The 24,874-nt window shown below is 38.6% G+C and overlaps 1 protein-coding gene across 6 annotated transcripts in view; it reads right to left on the bottom strand.

Annotated features, from left to right (window-relative positions):
• The window catches only part of TRPM3 (transient receptor potential cation channel subfamily M member 3), a 2,946,644-nt gene that overhangs the window by 1,812,537 nt on the left and 1,109,233 nt on the right, over positions 1-24,874 (bottom strand). For all 6 annotated transcript variants that reach the window (XM_044064372.1, XM_044064373.1, XM_044064374.1 and 3 more), the window contains exon 3: positions 5,943-6,147. In XM_044064372.1, coding sequence (XP_043920307.1) covers positions 5,943-6,147 — 205 coding nt within the window. The remainder of the gene's footprint in view (positions 1-5,942; positions 6,148-24,874) is intronic.

Raw genomic sequence — 24,874 nt, forward strand, 5'->3', positions numbered from 1 at the left:
TTTGTCAGAAATATTGGTGGATCAAATGATTGTAACTAAGGACATGATTGATTTTTTTTTGCACTGTGATATAGGATCTAAATCTTCTAGACATAGTTAATAAAGCATTACTAAGTTTAATACATGAAGGATCATAGGAGTAACAAGGGAACTTAACCAAGTGGCCATTACTGCCTTGCCAATACCCATCCTTATCTTACCTCCCTTTTCAGGGAGGGACAGGACACTCATCCCAGGGGTGAATTTATGAATACCCACCAAGTTGTCCAGCTCTTTTTTAAAGGCAGACACTGTTTAACTTGCTCAGGAAGTTTGTTACCAAGAAGGGGATAGACACTGCATTACCAACATATCACTTCACCTTTCCTTATTTATTTGTTGGGGTAGATTTAGATCTCTGGTCTCAGTGTGAGTAAAGCTGTTTATTTTTGGAGCTGTAAGAGATCTTGGACTACTGGGTCTTTTATAGTACTTAAAAAGCAAGGTAAAGGAGTCCTTATGACAAAGACTATAGAGACGAAGCCTCCAATTTCTCTTGGTAGCTCAGATCTTGTAAGCTCAAGATCATTTCAGATGAAAAGTTTTGAGGTCTTTTCACTTGCTTGACATGCTTAGTAAGATCATCCCAAAGGGTATATTCCATTCAGGTTTATTCCATTAGGTCTAATCACTACAGAGTACAAGGAAGTGATGACTTGTTTTAATCTAGAAGAGATAAAGTTTGTTATGAGCTGTGCAAGGTAAAAAGACTTCCTAATCACTGTTATCATGTAGTGGTCAAATGTAAGGGACCTATCCACCCATGTACCCAGGTCTCGCACTACCTTATCATTTTGAAGTAGCCCCTTCATTGGTGTAGAGGGCTAAAGCCCTGACTACAGCCTACTTGACCCGAGAGGGGTGAGCATGCCCATAACTGGGGAAGCAGTTACATGGGCACTCTCTTTGGTGATCCCTGGTGTAGACTGGGGATGCTGCATTGAGGAGGTGTAGCTCAAGGAGGGGTTAGGGTGGTGGGCATGGCTGAGATACTACAGGAGCAGGGTGAAACTCTGCATGCCTCCATTGTGTGTCTGCCCCTCAAGCATCGCATTTCCACAGTGGGAAGGGTTGGATAGGGCATACTGAAAAAAATCCCTGTGGAATGGTTATGGCCAAGACCTCCAGGACACCCTTAAGTTCCACAACCAGCTTCAGCTATAAATCAAAGAAAATCTGAGGTGTGGCTGTAGGGATCTGGGTAAGAAAGATGTACAATGATGCAGGATCCCCTCCAAAAAATTTAAATTTTTTCAATTTTGAAGTTGTGTGTTATCTATAGTACAAACTAGAGCTAGGGATTGATTACCGAATGCTACAATGTTGTACTTTTTAGCACTGCGTTTAAGTCAATATTTTGTTCATCAGCTACTGGTGAGTATAACTCCTGCTGAAGTCCCTAGTTGTTAGGAAGGGACTTGAGGACTACTCCAAAGCTTACAATCATCTGTGAAGTTTGTTATCCAGAGATCTGTGTTTGACATGTGGAGATCTGAGAAGTAGATACTTAATAGCAGAGGTGCAAGCACTGAACCCTTAGGAATTCCACTTCTCTTCTTCATGATCTCAGAGGATGCACTCCCTACTCTTACTGTGTGGGTCCTGTTCTTAAACCAACTGGCTATCCATTTAACCACATATAGGTCAATTTGGAGCTACTTCTGCTTGTTTATTATATCTGCATGTGGAATGGTATCCAATGGCTTTACAAGGTCAAGGTATATTCTTCATTCAATAGTACTCCATTGAAGGCTGTTTGACCCGAGGTGCCAGAGTTGGACAAATTAAAAGTAGCCAGCCTAAGTAACTCAAAGATGTTTACTAAATTCATTAGACATGTTCTACCCTTGACAGAGCTAAACAGCTTGGAGTCAAGTCTCATTAGATTTTTTTCTGTCATAGGTAATGAAGTTGGCTATGATACAGTCCATCATTTAGCAATTAAGGCTTGCTTGACTGTTAGGTCTGTAATTCCTGGGGTTAGTGATGGGGCCACCCTTGTGGACTGACATCAAAATAGCTCTGTGCCTCACCTATGGGAGAAAGACATTTGCTAGGGTCATGTTAAAGAGGCTGAGGAGTGGGTCCACCAATACTTTTGTAGTCCTATTAACAAAGCAACTGGGTACTTTGTCAGACCCCATGGATGAAGTACCCTTCACTTTGGAGAGTACTTTAAGTACATTTTCTTTATTTATGGTTGGTGGCTTGACTCCATCTAGAAAAACTGAGCTTGGAATAAATCTCTGGGGTGAAGATGGCACTAAATTTATTTCCCAGTAACCTGGCAACAGCCACTGGATCAGAGTAGGTAGTACTATTATGACTTAGCTTTGAACAATGTTGAACATTGAAATTTCCTGATATAATTAATAATGATTTGTAGTTGTGTTTGGCTTCTGTAGCTAATATGAGTTCATGGAATGCTTTCATTTTTCTGATTTTTTTTTTTTTAGTTTCCTATCAAGCTGTTTGATGGCCTTTTTGATTTTTTTTGGGTCATTTGTCCTACTATATAGGTTAATGAATTTCTTCCTTCTATTATACATTTTATTAATGGACTACCCCAGGCAACCATGCAACCAGATTAAAAAAGTTAAAAAAGAGATAGCTAGAAAATCAAAATCTAAACCAAATGTAACTGAAGTATAGAATATTGTAGAGGAGGTGAAAGAACTGGAGGTGGGATCTTTAGAAAGGGGGAGGGGCAAATTACATAGAAATAAATGGAATTTGTGGGAAAAGTACATGCAGAATAATGTTCAGGAGAAGGAATGAAATTTAAGGCAAGGCAGGAACTGAGCAATGTTAGAGTGGATGAAATGTGTTAAAAAGAAAATACACAGTATGCATACTGCATAAAAATAATAATGGATTTGTGGCTATGGTTTGTTTTATTGTGTATTATTGTATGTGTGCACACCACATTTTTAAAAATGTAATGTTTTATAAAGGTGACAAAGAAAAGATCTACAGCAGATTTACATATTAACAGGATACAGTTGTGGCAATAGCAAAGTGTTGTCACCTGTAAGCCTGCTTCGTGGCGCAGAGGACAGTGTCCTGACTGTGATCCCTGGTGAGTGGGGTTCAACAATTGATCCTAGCATAGGAAGAGCCAGCTGGGGAGGGAAAGGAATGAAGGCACATGACCTGCTCATGTCTCCCAGGAGTTAGGGCAGCATGTGCATACTTGGAGGCATACCAGTGGCGTGCTTTCCTCAGTGGAGGCTGAAGAATCAACCATTCATGATTCAAGGGTAGGAGTTGCTTGAGAATGCCCTTCAGTGCATCCCACAGCACTTTGCTCCTCCATCGTCCACCAAGTACTTGTAGGAGATACAACAGCAAAACTAAAAAAAATCAACCTACACCTGATGGATTACTGAATAATAGTCCATATCAGTACTCCTTTGACTCAGAGACAGGAAACAAATTGGCTTATTCCCCCAGGAAGGGGCTGATGACAGCAGGGAAAAGGAAGAAGAAAAGTGTCACTATCTCTCCAGATCATTGATGGGGCAGTGCTTACTGTAGCATGTTGGGATATGGAGTTCTTACCTAAGCTAAGTTCAGACATGCATAAGGAATTGCAACATATGCTGACAATTATGGGACTAACAAGGCTTCTCTTATTACAGCCACCAAATGACGCTAATTGCATACACAGAAAACACTAGGAAAAGAGGAAAGATATGACAGAGGCCTTCATGCCCCTCAGTGGAATAAACAAAGATAGATTCTGGAAATTACTGTGCCAGAAATAGGTGGGAGAGAAGAGTATTTTTTTACAGAACAATGAGACTGCTTACCAGGAAATGGAACTCAACTTCCTTTCCAAACAATGGGATGTTAATCCATGGAGAATATCACATCTGCACTATCCATTAAAGGGCAGATCTAAGTAAATGACAGACTTCATTCTGATGAATATCAGATAGCAATACGTAAAACAACTGTGAATGAGTCTGTTTTCACAGTAACATGTTTTATCCCATCCATATTTTCAAAGCATCAACACAACTTCCTCTTCGTTTTAAGCCGTTTGCACTGAAGTACATATAAGATCACTTTGGAAACAGAAAAAAAAAAATAATTTTGGTGACATCAGTGACATACGTTTTAGTGAAATATTGGTGGACATGTCAAACAGTGGTGGGCAATAAGATCATACCTATTCCATTTTAGAGCAGTTAAGGTGTTGCTCATTTTGACAGTACCATAAGACAACAAATAAACAAGAATCACAACATCAGTTTTGCTAGACAGAATGTCCCAGCATAAGTAGCGAAACACAGACATAGTGACTGCCGTTCTACTATGTTTATGCTTTCAGCAGCTACTTTTACAAATATGTTCGAAGTTTCATAGGTCTGTACTAAGACTGCATCTAGAAGGCTGTCGATGCGCTTGATCACATCATTATTCTAGTAATAAGGTTAGACTAAGACTACTTTTCTCTGGACAGATCATCCAGTCCTCATGGGTGCCTCTGAAGTTTGTCAGGGAGATACTCTGCATGATATGTACAGGGAAACTATTCCAAAGGTAGAGCTGACTGTTGATGAGCTTATCTTGCAGGCTTTAGGTCTTGGGACTAGGTGCTTGTCTGTACCGTCAAAATGTCAAAAGCCTTTTATTAGTGAAGATGTTAAGCAAAGGTTGTCCCTCAAAAGCCTTTGAAAATTGTTGTAAAGAGAGAGAGAGAGATTTATTTCCCAGGGCAGTGTACGTAACGTAAAGTAGAGATGTTTAGTTAGGAAATTATGGAGCCTTTAAAGATGTACAAGTTGCTTTAATAAGTACTTTACAAAGGTGGTAGTTCATTCAAGGATGGCTCAAACAAAGGAGAAGTATAGAGGGACAAGGACATCTCTTGATCTACAGGAGAAACACCAACAGATAAGCTGTGTAAGGCAGAAGAAATGTTTAACCACAGCCAAAAATATGGTAGTCAAAAGACAGCCACTGTCTATGCAGTTCACCTGGTCTCCATTAACAGTGTCTGTTTTGAGAGGGAGTGCCAGAAATGTGATAAGAAGAGGGGATACATGGGGGTCTTTCCAAAGGTAACTATACTGTAATTCTTGGCATTTAGTGTGGTTCAGGGGTTAACATATCAAGCGTTAGTTTGGTGCAGGCCTTCCAAGAGAATATGAATATCGTGGGATTAATTAGCAACAGCATCTATCCTGTAACCATCCACAAACTTGGTTACCCAAACACACTGGACGTCCAAGTTCATTTTTGAGAAGTAAATGCCATGTAGGAGGGGACCAAGACTGAGCCCTGGCTGGTGGATACCAGTGTCAAACTTTCTGTGGCCAATGCATATACCACATACTTTGACAATGTTAGTTCTACCTGTAAGCTGATTTGTTGTCTGGATTGCAAACAATGTGGTTGTCACTGCTGATGGACCGTTGCTTTCCTTTCTTTTATCCCATCCAAATTAAAATGTTTCTTTGCCTGAACATATTGTAGAAGTAAACAGCATGGCTTTAGTATATGGCTATTATAGTATTTGGCAAACAAAAATGAAGGAGCTGTGAAACAAAACCTTATTTTAACCAATATTACTTTGTATTCTCCACCTTATTATTATTATTCTTATTATTATTGTTGTTACTATTATTTTTTTCCTCTCTCGTTAATACATTTCTCAAAGAATACTAGTGTTAAAGAAAACTTTATTTTTTAACGATGACTTTATTTTATCACTTACTAAAATGGCAATGTCTTCCATAAAGTAAAAAAATATGAGCTGGAAACTTGAAAACACTGAAAATATTTTAGTAAGAGACAAATGATGTTATGGAAACACTCAAACAGTGAATAACAGTTTAGAATTAAGACAAGCATTTGCTGTTAAGTAAGCAGTGGAACAGAATCTAGCAATGTACCATAGCCTTGTTGGAATGTCCCCCTCCTTGGAACTCAATGGTTCCAAAAGCATCAGTGGGACTGAGTTGCGTGTGTTTGCTGACAGACCACTTCTCTGCCTGGATGTCATTTCTACCATAACGACTTTCGGACTTCTCAGTGTGAGTGACAGAGATGCTTGGAGGCAATCCAATATGCTGGCCAATTAGACGACCACAGCAACACCTACAGCAAAAGAAAAAAAAAAAGATTGACATCTTCTCACTATAGTGACATTATTACAACTAAATTTGTAAGCTAGGGTGAGCAAATGAACTCCTAGGCATTCTAAGTATTGAGAAATAGTTCACGTTTCAGAAACATATGACATACTTTCCTGCTTATAACTCCATGCATTTAAAATCAGTATGCTTTCTTTATACTTTTGCAGACACACAGTAAAACCTGGAAACACACATTTAATCAATTTTGCAATATTTTAACTATTCAATTTTGTCAAGCTTTATCAGCTCTGCAATAAAGTATTACAAGAATATGTTTATTTGTGGGATCTTTAGAATATAAGAGGAATAAACTACATAGAAGTAAATGGAATCCGTGGGAACAATATACATACAAAATAATGTTCAAGAAAAGCGTTTTTTTTTTTCAGTGAAAACATGACTTATGCAATCTAAGTAATGTTAAACTGAATAATTGTTAAGACAAAAATCTTATTTATATAATGTATACAAAGGGAAAAACTGCTACAATGGTTTGCTTTCTCTTTTATAACTGAATGTGATGTTAATAACCATGTTACAAAAAATGTATTTATTTGGAATAAAAATCATATGTCATTAGTATAATCTGCTATTCTGTTAAAACAGCATCCTTGATGATGTCTACGCTTGGATTCATCCTTTGTACCAGTTAAAGGTAAACACCTTATTCTAGAAAGTTCTCTTTATGCCCATAACAGTGCACACTATGGTATAAAGCACTGACTGCATAAGTTTACTCATCCTCCACATCTGCCAGTTTGCCTCACAGCCACTAGTGAGCCTCTTTCTGCAACTCAGAAAATAACAGTAGAGATTTGTGCTAATAATGAACTCCAGCAGTTAAGTCTGACTGGAGGTTTTTCCCTTCAAGAAGGCAATGGCAGAAGCGTAATCCTGACCTATGTTTTAACACACATCTACTGATACAATAAGAACATGTGTTATATCTAGCATTAAGGGCCGTCTATGGTGGGCCTTTGGTTGGGTTGAATCAGAATGGAAGGAGCTGATTAAACACAGCAGGAAGAGAGCACAGAAGTCTAAGTAATGCATGTAGTCTTGCCTAGAAAGCACCATTTCCCACAGTTATGGTCAACAATTAATTTCACAAAGTTGTTGTGGTACTTATGTCTGCCACAAGACATTGTAAAGTACAGGAGGAAGTACTCGTACAGTAGAGCAGACTTTGATCATAGCAAAGGATAGGACCTAGAGCTGCCAAATGGTTGAAAACAATATAGTTAACCTAAGACATGCATATTTTGCATCAACTTTGAGTCCTTCCCCTCCCTGGAGCCAGGGAAACAACCAGAGCATTTAAGTAAAACAGTACAACTGCTTCTAAGAACATCTGAGCAGGCAGTACACCGCTACAGAGTGAAAGACTCTCTCTCTCTTTCTACCATTGCAAAAAAGGGAGGCAATAAATGGACTGGTTCACAAAATCAAAACCACATTCTAACAAAAACTGAGACAAAAGTCAAGGAGCTTAAGATCAGAAATGGACTGAAGAAACTGCCCATGCGTGTCAGCCTGATGCTTTGGGATCATTCATACAATGATAGAGGTAGTCAAAAGAAAGTTTACAGTAAGAGAAGCTCCTGCAGCATTGAACCTGTGGGCTCAAATGTAGACAGAAAAGCATGCCGAATGTGTAGTACAAGTCCTTCGGGGGGGAGGAGCTCTTTGGGGGGGGCAACATTCACAAAAGAGTGGATTGATCAACCACAGATGTGTTTCACTTCTGTACTCAAACAAGAAAGATGGGCTGAATACAGCACAATGATCCCCATGCAAAATCTGAGAACTAAGCATACAGCGTCTGATATCTGAAGAGTACCTACTACAAACCAAGAGGGTCAGCACATGGTACTGATTCCATCTAAGATGAAAACTGCTTTCATACTGAAGCTGCAGTGAAAAATTTTCAGTAGACTCATGCCTCCCACATCCACATCCAGAAAACTGGTGTGGCTGAGAGAAATTAATCCATGACCTGGTCTTGAGATGAAGCTTGCATCTCTTAAATCATGTGAAACAGCCCTGGCTAATACCAGAAGAGTTTTCTGTATTGCCATAGGACAGACAATCCAAATCCACTCACTACATAACCAATAAAATAGACCAAGAATGACTATGACCTTCTCAGAACTGTGATAGGTATAACAATGTACTGCAACACTACAAATGAGCCTTCACCCATCCCAAACTGTTGTAGAAAGCAAGGGGACAGGAGGGGAGGACTGAAATTCCTCTGGCTGTGGAAGGACTGATCCACTTATGCTTAGCTTATGTAGACTCAGTCCAGACATGGCTTGTGCATATGGATCGAGAAGAAAGGTAGATGAGTAGCTCATTGTGACCACTAGCACATTCTCTTCCACAGGCATGTGAACTTCTGAGATATTGAAGCTTAAAACCATAGCTAGCCATGATATAAAATGACCACATCTTAAGTGGGGAGCTACCTTGTGCTCACTTGCCTGACATTGTGCCGCAGTATGGAAAGGGTGCTGAACCAAAGCATTATGTGCCCATTAAAATGTAGACCCCATTATCTAAAAGACTCAAGCCCTGCCTTTTGTTTAGCTTGCAAAAAATACACCTCCCTGGGGAGGGGCTACTGCCTGAGAATCAAAGAGAGCTAATGCACCCCCTTTCCCATGAGTAAAAATTAATATAGGCCACAGAAAGGAAAACTCCATCTAAGCTTTGGTGGTAATTGTACACAAGTTCAAGGTCTTAAGACAAGAGACTGACAACAGGACAAGACCAAAATGTGTGGTGGCTCTGCCGTTATAGATTCTATAATATCTATATCCTTAAACATACCGCAGTGTAATAAAAATATGGCTGCATTAGATAATCAGGTTTGAAATTAGATCCTAAGTTGTTTATGCCCAGGCCGTCAAACCATGACTTCTTGAGCTCTCCAAAAAGTGCAGAAGAGCAGCAGAAGCAGTAAGTGGTGAGGGCAGCACATATGTCCATACCAAAAAAGCCACAAAAGGAGCAAAGCTAAGGTGGGCATTAGCAAAAAACATGCTAGTCTTATGAGACTAAAGCAGTGGAAGATGGATACCATATTAACTAGGAGCCACTCTACTTAAAAGATGGTGCACAAAAGTCTTTTATCTGACAGGCTTTTGCAAAGTTTCCAACACATAGGAAGCCACTAGAATCTGAAGGAATCTGAAAGGGCAACTCTTTGTCCTATAGAACCCATCACTGTGCTGCACTAAAAGAACTAAAATGGCTTGAGCTACCACAGCTACTTAACTATCACCAGCTGGGCACAGCCTACAATATTCTCAAATATCCTGAAACAAAACCCTCATTATTCAACCTATTTACTATCTATACTGCAACCCGGTACCTAAGATCCAGTGAAAAATCTGTCCTCTCCATCACAAAGGCTAACAATAATGCAGGGAAAGCACTCTACTCCCACACCGTTGCTAGAAATTGGAACTCTCTTCCCCTATCTGTATCCACTGCCCCCTCCACATCCATATTCAAAAACTCCCTCAAATCGCACCTTCTTAGTACCTGGTTATGCCCTTGTATCACATAATCCTACCCATACTACTATTAACTCCCCAAATTCCTCTCTGATCACATGCTGGAGCTCTGATCCCCTGTAGGTTTGGTCATCTGAAAGGGTACTTTTAACTGTAGAATCTTACTTGATATATTTTCTTTTCTTACCAATGTATGACTGACATTGTCTTTTTACCCATGTTCTGTATCTTCTTTTACCTGGAGTGTTTTTATTAATTCTTGTTATATTTCTATGCTCAGCATACATGATGTAACCTGTTTTGAGCATTATGCTGGATGTACTGTATTTGTATAACTTGATGTTGGAGCTTTTCTCCCCGGGCCTCTGCTGAAAATGGACCTGGTCCAGTCGGAATTTCCCGGTTAACAAATGTAAAATAAATAAATAAAAATAAGAGTAATGTCCAGCCAGACAAGTCAGGAGGAACTTCAGTGAAGGCATCTGATAGCACCCTGAAAAAACCTCCAAAGAAATTACCAGTATCCGGTACCAATAATCTTCAGTGGAGAACAGGGACAATATGGTCAAGAATCATCCAAAACTACGTGTTCTATTCAAGCAAGGAGTGTCAAATGGGCCAGACTCAAACATTCTCCTGAAAATGAGAATGCCTTTACTGTCTTCTGAACCACAGAGTCTTGGCATGTCTTAAGAACTTTAACACAATAAAACTGGAAGATATGACAGAGAGAAAAATGTAACATGGGGATAATTAAGAGCATTCATACTCAATTTTTCTCACTTAAGAAGATGTTTCTCCTGACTGGAACAAACAGGAAAAGCTATCCCTTTCAGAGGAGCCCAACCTGGTGTCCAGTTAGCAACAGTGATGAAGGTAGAGATAATTTTAGAGATTCTTAACTGACACAGAAGTCAGTGATGACAAAGAACATTTCATTTTGCTTTTAAGGTGATGGTGAGGCCGCTACTTCTTTGAGGAAGAAGAAGAAGGGGAAATTACCTCTTTATCAAGGAAAGGACCAGAGTCCCTCTAAGATTACCATTCACCATAACAAGGGAGACCTGACCCGGACAAATAGCATGCTCTCTGTAAACTGAAAGTCCAGAATACTGCAGCTGAACCGGCCTCATCTTTGCCACTCTGTATAGGTACACACCTGAGTCTACAGCCCTAACCACAGCATCCACACAACCTATATAACAAAGGGCTAACTAGGGGCAATAATGATTAGCTGTACACAGAGCATGGCTAAAGGTCTTCTCAAACTCGGACTTGGAGAGATTTTCAAGCATTTCCATTGCTAATTCCATCAAGACAGACAGGAAGGTGGGCCCGAGCCCTAATTTGAGAGAGGAATATATTTTCTTGTCACTCCCATTCAAAATTGTAGACTGCTACCAGGACAGCAGAGAAGAAATAACATGGCTTTGGTCTTTCCTGAGACCAGAAATACTACGCAAAGACCACAAATGTGTCAGTGTAATGATGCTTAAATAGCAGAAGTTTAAAAACACCAAAGCTCCAAAAACCAGATGTAAAAACCACACGAAGTTTAATGTTTAAGAACAGTCACTGAAAGTTCAATAAAAAGGTACACCAATACCCAAAACGAAGTCACAGACAAGTGTAGATGTAGTATCCAAAACAGGTTAAAAGCACACTGTCCCGACTCCTGTGTACAGAGTGGCCATACGAAAACTAGAATCCAGTATGTTAAGCGCTTTTCGTTCGGGTTATACTCGAACTTCCTCAGACAACCATCTCCAGTAATAGTTAAACTTAAATAGTTAATTCCTTCAATCCTATCCTATCAGGAAAAAGCTCAAATCAACCCATTTTCCAATAAAATCTTAAAGTTTAAAAAAAATATATCTAATATAATCATTAAATCACATTACTTTAGTTTACGTGCCATATGTTCAAACGTTAAGTATTCAGTTATTATAAGTGGCTAGTACCCTTACTTAATGGTTAAATAAAACAGTTTCCTAATTTTGGACAAAAGTTGCTGTAAAACAAAAAATAAGTGATAAATAAAAAATGTAAAATATATAACGTAAACCTAATTCAGTCCTTCATACTAAGTATAGTTATGCCATCCATAAAGATACAACAGAAAGTATATGTAAAGAAAAAATAAATAAGTGAAAATGTTAAATGAGTTAAAATATGTCCACTCCCATAAAGGTAATAAGTGGTTCCACCTAGTGTTTTAATGTAGTATTAAACATAAGCACTTTTAACCTAGAAACCAATAAACTACCACTACCCCTAAGTAACTCAAAAAGTGTAAAAGATACAAAAGGTACAAGAAATATGAAGTAGGACCTAGTGCTACTCTTGAACTTCAATTTTTAATATTACTTGTATTATACTACCTATATAAACTTTTTAGTTTTAAAATACATGCAATACTGCAAGATTCATTTAACCCAGGTTCTACATATGCGTTTAGTCTTAGTTGCCAGTTGAGTTCGTTCCTCTCCAATAGGAGTTTCACTAGACTGTCGTTGACCCCACACCTATTTTCGGTGTTCTGCGTAACCTGTGATATAATCCTAAATTTTAAAAAAATGACCTTCTGTTAGTTCACAGTGACGGGCTAATGCGTTATTAGGGTTCTTCTTACTAATAGCATATGTGTGTTCATAAATCCAGTCCTTTAGTCTACAGTCGGTCTTACCCACGTAGAACGCCTGGCAAACCTGGCATTCGGCGAGGTAAACCACACTTCTTGTATTACAGTTGTAAGTCCGCTTAATAAAGAAAATCTCATCCCTTATCTTAAATTTATTACCACACATAATGTGTGCGCATTGGTTGCAGTGGCCGCATTTACGAGTTCCTCCGTCTCCCTCCTTTCTCCTTCCGTCTTGACTCTTTTCAAGAAGTTGTTTCAAGTTTAATCCTCTTCTAAAACTAATGCAAGGGTACTCGCCTATTTGGTCAAAAATCTCCCTATTTAAGGACAAATAAAACCAACATTTTCTGACCGCCTTCTGTATGTCCATAGCCACAGGAGTGTATGTGAAAGTAAAAGACAGTTGGTACTTGTTCTTGATGTTACTTTCTTGCACAGTCAACCCTCCCCTTATAGGGCCATTACTCTCCAATTTCCTCATTCTGTGGTCACTAGAGTTCGGTCCAATGTGTTTACAAGTCTCAATATTTAGGGTACGGTAGGCCAAAATAGGTTTGTATACACCTGTTGCCCTTTTCCTAGTTACCTCTTCAAAAATACTGTTCAAGAACTTACTTGGGTAACCTCTGTGTAAAAACATATTAAACAAAAGTTTACTTTCTTTCTCAAACTCTTCCTCAGTCGTCACCATCCTGGCGGCTCTCACCAGTTGACCTTTGACTACCGGTTTTTTCTGGTGTATTGGGTGTTCACTAGTAAAATGTAAGAAGGAGTTTGAGAAAGTACTTTCTCTGTAAATCCTAGCAGTGTAACCCTTATTAACCGTGTCTTTACCCAAGTCGATGTCTAAAAAGTTTATCCTATTCTCCTGATAATTTTGGGTGAATTTAAGAAAAGAGGTTGTTTGGTTAAAAAAGTCGACCAATTCTTTGGCCGCCTGTTGGTCGCCTTCTAATATCATGAAGATGTCATCCAAAAATCTCTTATAAACCTTCACCACTTTAAAATAAGGGTTGTTAAAGATAAACCTAGTCTCCCAATATGCCATGACAAGGTTAGCAAAACTTGCCCCCACCGGTGTCTCCATGGCTACCCCGATCTTTTGTAAGTAAAGTTTGTTGTTAAATTGAATGTAATTATTCTGTAAGATAATGTCTAGTAGTTATTCAGCCAATAAGGTCTCACTGTCAGAGGCCCCTTTAGTTCTCATATGTTCTACCACCCATTCTACTCCAGTGTCATGAGGTATACTGGAATACAGGTCACAGACATCAACCGTAAGGAAGTTGATCTCCTCTTGGAACTGGACTACGTTAATTTCCTCCAAGAAGGACCACGAGTCCTTAAAAATTTGGCTCTCGCCTTTGACATATTTCTTCAAAATCGAGTCGGCTAGTTTCGCACAAGGGTAGGTGATGGATTGTCTACCGTCAACCAATGCTCTAAATGGGGGGTCCACTACACTTTTATGGGTCTTGGGTATACCAAACAGTTGAGGTGTTTTGGGGGCTAATAAAGTAAGGTAGTGAGCCATTTGGCTGTCAATCAGCCCGTCAATAAAAAGGTCATTTAAAAACATCCTAATTCTATTATATGCCCCATTCATTTGGTTAGTACTTACCACTTCATAAGTGTCTTTCTCTAAAAGTAAAGACATCTTCTTAATATAGTGGTCCCTGTACATAACCACTAAACCCCCTCCTTTGTCTGGTTTCATAGATCTAATAGGTAATTTACAAAATGATGTCAAAAGCTGTTTCTCTTGAATTGTGATGTTACTCCCCGTTGTATGCCTATTAAAGTCGTGAACCACTGCCCTTAACTCATTTTCACACAGATGTTCAAATAGCCCAATAATAGGGTGTGTCGGTGGGTTGTAGGTACTAGCCACTTTTAGTTCATTGTTACTGTAAGATGAATTACCAAGTAACACCGTCAAGTTCAGTTTACGAATAAACAGTTTGAAGTCAATGAGAAGTTCCGCTAAATTACATCTATCCGTCGGAATAAAGGTGAAACCTTTTGCCAGTAGTTCTAGCAACTCAGGCTCAAGGGTAAAGGCAGTATAGTTGAAAATCGTAAAGTCACCCTCCTTATTTAAGACCAGTTGGTACGGGGTAAGTTCTAATTCACATTGCTGTGAGTGTTGTACCTCTTTTGTGGTTGATATTGGGGGTTCGGTGTCCAGTTGCTCACTGGTACCCCCCTCCCCTTGTAGTTTTTTGACTGTTGCTGTTGCTGATGGTAACCATTTGGGTCCTCGCAGTTGTTCTGGTTGAAATTACGAGTATACTTAGGTCGTGCACCTAAGTAAGTAGTATTTTCACTAGAAACCTCGTTTACCCCCAAAGGCATGTCCTGGTTGATAAAATTGGAACTATTAGTTCCCTCTGGGTTTGTTACTGAGGTGTTCCTCCCATTAATTCGACTGTCCACAGTTTCCCCTTCGCCACCTAGTTGGTTATATCACCCTTGAGTCACTCTCCTCACGTTATGCTGGTATTGAGAGACAGGTGGTTTTCGGTATGCATATCCATCCCTATATGCCTTTAAGTCCCTCTGAAGTTTACCAACCTTCACAGTTCTCAGTTTCTCCAGTTGGTGGGCAATAGTGACAAAAGACCTATTATAATCGTATTGGTATTGGGGAAACAAATTGTCTGATTTAATGACCCCTTCCAGTGCTCTTGTTTCTTCAGTAAGCTCATTAATTGAAACTTCATAGTGTTTTACCATCACAGTTAAAAGTTCCAAACCTTGTTTATTAAATAGTTCTACAAGTTCCTTATGGAACTGAGAGCCCTCCATTAACCCAGTTGGATAAATACAGTGCCTCAACCCCTTAGGTACCACCTTCTCCTTAATACACTTGTTGAGGTAGTTAACCTCTAACTGTAATTTTTTAACTTTAAACAGTTTATAGTCAAATTGCTTAAGTTTGTCAACTAAAAGTTCTTCACTTTGGCCATTACTCTCAACGTTTTCATTGTGCAAGTGTTCATCTAAAGTTAACTCGTTGTTAAGCCAAAGAGAAATATCAAAATTAGGGCAAACCTGTAAATCTCGTGTAGTTGTTAACTGGTTATTCCCTCCTGAAGTAGAAACATGATGGGGTTCTCCCTCAGCTTCTCCTGACCGGCACCTCTGGTCTACATGCGGTTGTGTGCTTTGAAGTAGCCCCTTGCTCGGTCCTCCGTTAGTAGTGTTAATAGTGTTTCCTTTACGTGTGCAATTGTAATCAGGACCTAACTCTTGCTGCTGGGTAACCAAATCCACTTTGGCCGTTAGCTTGTCAAGTCGCTGGTTCATTAATTCCAACAGCTGAGTAAGGTTGCCTTTCTCAGCACTGTCGCTGAGTGTAGAGTCATCCATTCTTCTGGTGCGTCGGTGTTTACACTGACCAACTAGCAAACACCAATGAACGTCCACAAACTGCAGAAGTTTAAAAACACCAAAGCTCCAAAAACCGGATTTAAAAACCACACGAAGTTTAATGTTTAAGAACAGTCACTGAAAGTTCAATAAAAAGGTACACCAATACCAAAAACGAAGTCACAGACAAGTGTAGATGTAGTATCCAAAACAGGTTAAAAGCACACTGTTCCGACTCCTGTGTACAGAGTGGCCATATGAAAACTAGAATCCAGTATGTTAAGCGCTTTTTGTTCGGGTAATACCCGAACTTCCTCAGACAACCATCTCCAGTAATAGTTAAACTTAAATAGTTAATTCCTTCAATCCTATCCTATCAGGAAGAAGCTCAAATCAACCCATTTTCCAATAAAATCTTAAAGTTTAAAAAAAATATATCTAATATAATCATTAAATCACATTACTTTAGTTTACGTGCCATATGTTCAAACGTTAAGTATTCAGTTATTATAAGTGGCTAGTACCCTTACTTAATGGTTAAATAAAACAGTTTCCTAATTTTGGACAAAAGTTGCTGTAAAACAAAAAATAAGTGATAAATAAAAAATGTAAAATATATAACGTAAACCTAATTCAGTCCTTCATACTAAGTATAGTTATGCCATCCATAAAGATACAACAGAAAGTATATGTAAAGAAAAAATAAATAAGTGAAAATGTTAAATGAGTTAAAATATGTCCACTCCCATAAAGGTAATAAGTGGTTCCACCTAGTGTTTTAATGTAGTATTAAACATAAGCACTTTTAACCTAGAAACCAATAAACTACCACTACCCCTAAGTAACTCAAAAAGTGTAAAAGATACAAAAGGTACAAGAAATATGAAGTAGGACCTAGTGCTACTCTTGAATTTCAATTTTTAATATTACTTGTATTATACTACCTATATAAACTTTTTAGTTTTAAAATACATGCAATACTGCAAGATTCATTTAACCCAAGTTCTACATATGTGTTTAGTCTTAGTTGCCAGTTGAGTTCGTTCCTCTCCAATAGGAGTTTCACTAGACTGTCGTTGACCCCACACCTATTTTCGGTGTTCTGCGTAACCTGTGATATAATCCTAAATTTAAAAAAATGACCTTCTTTTAGTTCACAGTGATGGGCTAATGCGTTATTAGGGTTCTTCTTACTAATAGCGTATGTGTGTTCATAAATCCGGTCCTTTAGTCTACGGTCGGTCTTACCCACGTAGAACGCCTGGCAAACCTGGCATTCGGCGAGGTAAACCACACTTCTTGTATTACAGTTGTAAGTCCACTTAATAAAGAAAATCTCATTCCTTATCTTAAATTTATTACCACACATAATGTCTCCCTCCTTTCTCCTTCCGTCTTGACTCTTTTCAAGAAGTTGTTTCAAGTTTAATCCTCTTCTAAAACTAATGCAAGGGTACTCGCCTATTTGGTCAAAAATCTCCCTATTTAAGGACAAATAAAACCAACATTTTCTAACCGCCTTGTGTATGTCCATAGCCACAGGAGTGTATGTGAAAGTAAAAGCCAGTTGGTACTTGTTCTTGAAAAAAAAAAAAAACAGGAAAAGCTGTCCCTTTCAGAGGAGCCCTAACTGGTGTCCAGTTAGCAACAGTGATGAAGGTAGAGATAATTTTAGAGATTCTTAACTGACACAAAAGTCAGTTATGACAAAGAACATTTCATTTTGCTTTTAAGGTGATGGTGAGGCCTCTACTTCTTTGAGGAAGAAGAAGAAGGGGAAATTACCTCTTTACCAAGGAAAGGACCAGAGTCCCTCTAAGATTACCATTCACCATAACAAGGGAGACCTGACCCGGACAAAGAGCATGCTCTCTGTAAACTGAAAGTCCAAAATACTGCAGCTGAACCGGCCTCATCTGTGCCACTCTGTATAGGTACACACCTGAGTCTACAGCCCTAACCACAGCATCCACACAACCTATATAACAAAGGGCTAACTAGGGGCAATAATGATTAGCTGTACACAGAGCATGGCTAAAGGTCTTCTCAAACTCGGACTTGGGGAGATTTTCAAGCATTTCCATTGCTAATTCCATCAAAACAGACAGGAAGGTGGGCCCGAGCCCTAATTTGAGAGAGAAGTATATTTTCTTGTCACTCCCATTCAAAATTGTAGACTGCTACCAGGACAGCAGAGAAGAAATAACATGGCTTTGGTCTTTCCTGAGACCAGAAATACTATGCAAAGACCACAAATGTGTCAGTGTAATGATGCTCAAATAATCACTCAAATAAGACTACGGCTTCTACTTTGTGTTGGCCTTCTTTGGGGCCACAGTGGCAGAGTTAACATGCCTCTAGACTGCCAAAATGGTATTTTGTTGTTGCTAGCTTCAAGTGGGGGCATGTTGAGGGTATTAAAATGCCTCCATACTCATGAATGTACTGGGTCTATATTATATGCTCGAAGTTTTAAAACTTCGACGCTCATATAATCGACCCTATATGAACCAAGTTTTAAAACTTCAAATATACAATAAAAAATAAATAAAAACAAAAACAACCTACCTGAATGCTCTGAGCAGGGGGGCAAGCCCCCCTGCAGCCCCCATGTGGGCAGGCTGTTCCTCCCACACCCCCACTACTTAAATATACCAACTCCGAGATCGCACTACAGTGAAGTGAGATTGCCGTATGGAATATTTCCCTTTATCTCACTGCAGTGCAATTTTGGAGTTGGTTCTCAGAGTGTTCAGATAGGTTGTTTTTGTTTTTATTTATTTATTTTTTTATATGCTCGAAGTTTTAAAACTTCGCTCATATAGGGTCGATTATATGAGCGTCGAAGTTTTATAACTTCGAGCATATAATATAGACCCGATGTACTAAGGATGGGAGAGAGAGAGATGGAGGGAAAAGGATGCCAGATCTCAAGAGCTGTAAGAAATCCTTACATCAGAGGCAATATGAAAGAGCACAAGGAATTGGAGTGCTCACTGTTTTTGCTGTTCTCAACAACAGGAGCTTGAAGGAAAGAGAATCCATGTCCCCTAGCAGCCCCAAACAAAAAAAAAAAATCACACACAAGATTGCGGGAGCTTGTAAAGGGCACACACCATGAGCTGAGCAGGTTATTATTCATGCAAGACTGCACATACACCAGAGATGGCATGACAGAGGAAAAGGCCTATGTTAGGCCTAGTACTGTCATTATATGAAAGTTTCTAAAGGTGAAATCTCACACATGTGGTACAAAGTCCCACCAAGAATCAAAAAAGCATTTGAAATATTTCGCCTGTGCTCTGGAACTTGGGCACAGTTACAACCTATAGACTCTCTGCAATGAAGGTCAACCCTATTGGATCTAGTGTAAGTCTCACTGAAAAAACGTCATGGCCTGTGTACCCCTTATATGCAAGCAGGTGACTCACGGGCTGTTCCCTGAGATCAACATGAAGAGCCTAACACCTAATCTGATGCATTAAAGGGAAAGGTAAATACAAACACTTCAAAAGAACGGTTTCAGGGTGAGATGCAGGTACACTCTTCTTTATGTCTGTCTTCATGGTGTGAGCTATAATGGGCTCAAATCCACAGAACTAGGAAAAAACTTAACCCTTGTGAGGACCGAAAGGCCAAACATGATGTGGACGTAAATATAGGAATGCTAGGTCTCAACCAATTACTTGTTCTAAGTCTACAGAAGAAAAGCATTTTTCTTGTAACACAAGGGGTTCCATACTACCAATCTCAATAACAGCTTTCTTCTAACATCCAGTGCAGGATTCAGATGAATTTCAAATTAAAAAACAATGTAAAATAAAAGTCATGCAAACCCAGGAACTTTAGTGGATGATAGCAAGTAGTAAGATCTGAAATATGCATGCAGTAAAAAGAACTGACAGACATGATTCATTTACATTTTACGTAACTTTCAGCAAGTTCTAATTCACTGAAACAGACTCACTGATAGACACTTTTTGCAAACACTGAAGTAAGTATTTTTTGAAGGCAGCAAATTTACCTGCAACCCCACGTGGGGAGAACACCTGTCCACCTAGCCTTATATGTGCCTTCCCAACAGTTGCACAACAGTAATATAAGGAACAAACTACATTACCACTGTGTCTTTTAGCATGTTTGTTTCATAGAATCAGGAATCACGGGTGCTGTACTCAATCTACTGTGATGCCCCTCAGGCATGAGGGATGAGTATGCTTATAGGTTCAGAATACAAGGCTAACAACTTAAGGGCTTAATCAACATTTACATTAAAGCATGCATTATTATGGGAGTACAGCTTTCCCATCTATGGGAACATTAGAGAAAAAAATACCAAATGCTGACTGCCAGGCAACCAAATGACCAGTCAAGAAGGATTCTCAATACTGGGTATTTAAACAATTGTAATACTCTGAACTTTGCATGATCCATACATAAGGTACATGCAAAATAATTTTTGCAAAGAATAAAAGTCTAATGGCTTAAATTCTAATTAACAGTTTGTATCTCGTCCACATGTATATATTTAAAATTCACAGCCAAATGTATGAATTTTCATGTAGCAGATAACAGTATTCTTGAATATGCATACACACTAGCAAGAAAGTAAAACACCAATATACTATCTAAGAGAAAAGTACATTACATATGTGATCAGGAATAAAATACTTAGAGACAAAAATGATGATGCTGATAGAGTGGGATTCTAATAAATACCATCAGGATAGGGCCTCCACTCAAATAGCACACGTCAGTTCAGCAACTACACTGCTTATGAAAATGGAGTGGTGTGATGGCCACCACTACCACAAATCTGGCACGTACAGAGGTTATGGTCTTAAAATCTACTACATTAACATAATACATTTAGAGACAGCAAAATGAAATATAATCATATTTGAAAATAAAAAATATAACTAAATATGTAAAGTTTAGCATTGATAGTATATTAACGTAGCATAATGGTCATTGTGCCTAGACTATGAACCATACCAACCAAAATGAATAAGACTCCACAGTGAATATCCATACAGTAGAATTGTAGGGCCAAGCTTTCCATGGACTCACTGTTCTCCCTCTGAAAATCATTGCCTTCCAATGCTATGTTCTCCACATTAATGTAATTTGACTAAACTATCTGCACAGTCACATATGCATGCATGTGTGCATACACGCACACACACACACACAAAATAAATTCCAAAAAAAAAAACTTGTAATCTTTCATTGCAACAACTCCTTTTTGTTTCTGTGATAGATGCTACCACACTGCCACCAGGTAGAGCAGTCTGGCACCAAACACTACCAGTTATTATACCATTCTTAGAAAATAAGCCAAATAAAAAAATGGTGGCACTTTTAGCTGAGCAGTAGCTCTTTTTCTAAAAAGCTCACACCAGCAATCGATCCTCATAGAGCAGTAGTCTTATCAATTAATAAAAAATAATCAACCATAAGCTTTTTTAAATGAAACAAAATAGTTGTTTGTTAAATGAAAATTAAGGAATAGAGTTTGGGAAATTAGTTGTACAGTAAGTTAAAGTTTCCACAGACAACAGAGTTTCAAAAGGCAGACAGAGAGGAAAAAATTAACTATCCAGCCTGATATTTTCTAAATAATGTCTGGTTAAAAACTCTACTATAATCGGTCTACCACTGCTTAAATTCACAAAATAAAACAAGCACTGCTCAGAATCTCTATCAGCTATGTATACATCAATTAGTACTTCTCACATGCACAATGGTACCTTCTTGTACAAGTACGTTTAACTGCAGACTGAATGGCGATGAATTTCACCTACTATTTCTTAGATGAGTTATTAGTTACAAGTATGTGAGTATGTACCTTTATGTTCCTGTGTTGATGCAGTGTTGGTGTACTTTTCGTGTGTGTGTGTGTGTGTGTGTGTGTGTGTGTGTGTGTGTGTGTGTGTGTGTGTGTGTGAGTGTAAATACAACTGAGATGCTTATGTTTTTATAAATTAGTCACGAGTTTTATTTTTGGGGTGGCCACAGTGGTGCAGTGGTTAGCATTGCCACCTCGCAGCAAGAGGTTCTCTGGTTCGATCCTCGGCTGGGGTGTCTTCTGTGCAGAGTCTGCATGTCCTCCCTGTGGTCACGTGGGTTTCCTTCGGGTGCTCCAGTTTCCTCCCAAAGACATGCTGCAGGTGGATTGGACACTCTAAAATGGCCCTAGGTGTGAGTGTGTGCATGTGTGTGCCTTCTGTGGAAGGTTGGGTGCCGGGCTGGCAACTCGACACAGTAAAACTCCACTGCCAATCATGAACGGACAAGGTGATCCACTGTGGTGACCCCTAACTGGGAAAAAGCCGAAAGAAGAAGAAGAAGAAGAAGAAGAAGTCATGAGTTTTATTTTTATTTCACAAGTGATTTTAAATTACATTAGTTATTTTCTACAGTGCCACACTATATAAACAGTTTACAAAGACGGATTTTTTTTTTTAAATTAGTGGTTAAGTACCATTTCACAATGCAGTTTCTTCTTCTTGTTGTAAAGGCTTCACCTATGCACATTATATGCCTTATACATTAATAAAAAATCAAATGAGTAGAATATATCACTTCATTAATTTATACTAAAGGGGCAAATAATGACCTAAGTCAGGCTTCAGTAGTTATCACTAGTCTTATATATTTCTGTACTAAAATCTATTGTAATTAAAGTCTGTAAACAAAACACGGTAGTCACTCTTACTCAAGTTCTATAATGCATTCATCACTAAAACAAAAATGTAAGCTCTGAAAGTAGCAAAAGAACACTTGACTTACTGCCCACTTCACTCCTTACCAGTTACTACCTATGCCCCTTCTCACTTCCTGTTTTTTCTCTTCAAATCTATCCTGCCCGCTGCCACTTGCATGGAATGCAATAGGACAAAAGCATAACTCCTGCTTATCTCTCTTCTAGAACATACATTGCAATTAGTATAATTTTTTTCTGTTGCCAAAGACCTTGCATTCTCTTTAACATTTTGAAAATTTTCCACTTTTCACTTTCTACCAGAATCATCTTGTTTCCTGTATTTCTGCAAAATTGGATAATGTCCTCCAAACACAACTTAGCAAATTCCATTAACAACATTGGTATAAACCTCAGCATTTCTATAATCTACTCTCCAATATTGTGTTGGCCATCACTATGGTTCCTCACTACAGGAGTCCATTAGACAGCCTCGGGTAATTGTGACCATCACCATGGTTCCTACCTACATAACTCTATTAGTTATCCTTGGGTAATTGTAACTTTTGGGATATCTTCTTATGCTGATTTTCTTAACATAACCTTTCATTTGTGCATTTTTTGGGGGTGGTGGCAGTGCTTTCCAAACAAAGAGCATAGCCTTCCATTCTTTTCATTAAATCATAGATATCACTTGCACGCTTACCCTGCAAACCTCAACAGATCTCAATTGAAATGATCTCTCCAGGTGTCCACTGTATTACTCTCAGTGTCATAAACACACGTTATTATCTTGTTCTCTAGCATCACCGAAATATCAGTGTAAAAGTTGTTAAGAACTATTTTTGGAACGGAAACCTGAGCATTTGACTGCTTGCTGGGTTTTCTTCCAACAGTTTCTGATTAACTGTTAACTGACCTTCAGCCAAGCATCTAGTTTCCTACCTATTTCACCCTTTGAATCCCCCTAGAATGCCTTTAAATTTCCCACTACAATCCTGTAAATTTCCCTATCAGCCTTCTAAGAAATTGGATGCTAAAGACTTTGTTCACATCTTGATGTATCTGTCATGTAGACAAGGTACACCTTGTCAGTCTAAGTGGCAACCCAGACTATGTAAATGGATCAACTATGTAAATGGATCAATACTGATTATCTTGATCTTTATTGTATGAAACCATGCTGCTAGTTATCTGTAACACGGCTAGGGCTAAGGATCTCAAGTAATTTGTCTTACAAAATATTTTCTGTAGCCCTCATTAAAATGAACCTGTACTTTAATCACAATTTGTGAGACAGCGGCACTCACTCTGGCAGACACTGTGTGGCCAATAGACTCCTAAATGTCAGATGGGTTATCTTCAAGAAGACAAATTACCCTCACTGTAGAGAAGCGCTTGTCGAAGAGCATTGCTGTGTATTCAGGAATAAGTCCCAAATGTCTGCTGTCCCTCAATCAGTGCACTGCAGCACAGTCATCAAATCATATTTGGAATCATCCTTTGCTGTTCTTTGTGAACACACTTCAGTATAGCTTTACTTTTTAATATTTATATTTTCCCTACCTTTTTACTACTTGTGTCCCATTAAAACATCTCATTTTCCTATACTGAGACATGCAGTTAGTATAACTCTAAAATGCTTTCTTCTAACTTTCCAACAGTCAGATCCCAGCTATTTTCCTTCTATGACTATTAGCCTTTTGGCCTGTCTGCTGTGTTTATGTAGGCAGACAGGTTTACTGTTCCCCCAAATCTTGTGTTGGTATTTAAGCAGTGGTCTACTACTTCTGTTCCTTCAGATGTGGCCTGGACTGTAGGAATGTTTATTTTGTTTTAATTGCCACTGTTAAAATCTATAGCTAGCCTAGAATAAAACCAACCTTGTTAATATACTTTTAAGACTACATAACAATGTTCCAGCTTTAGAAGAACTATTAGAATTCTTGGAAGTTACCTGGCTCTTATCCCTTAAACATCATTACTCATTAAAATGCAGACAATAAATCAGAGTACTGTTAAATATAATTGCTTTCATACATGTCTTAATGTAAAATGCAAAGAACATCCTTTAATGTGGCTTGCTGTGTATGTATGTATACATATATTTATGTATATAAAGGTCACATGAGGAAGTTTGAGTAGCATTTTGTCAAACTCTTAATCAACACAGGTGCATGTGTCTGGAGCTATCAACAGCATCAACTAAAGAAAGAAGATCTTTCCATCTGTAGAATCCACATTAGCACTCATTTCTAAGTTTTGCTAGCATATGTTAGATTTTACACTGATGAAACACCCAGATTTTTTGTTGATCCTTCGTGTTAATACATTATGCTTGCCTCCTGACTGTACCATTACTAGCATGTCTAAGGTGTCAGAAATAGGCAATGACCCTGATTCCAGGTATCTGAGCCAGGCATGATCAACGTCCTAAAAATGTACTAGA

The sequence above is a fragment of the Protopterus annectens genome, chromosome 2.part2 (assembly GCF_019279795.1).
Source record: "Protopterus annectens isolate FY-2018-M chromosome 2.part2, PAN1.0, whole genome shotgun sequence".
Taxonomy (NCBI): domain Eukaryota; kingdom Metazoa; phylum Chordata; order Ceratodontiformes; family Protopteridae; genus Protopterus; species Protopterus annectens.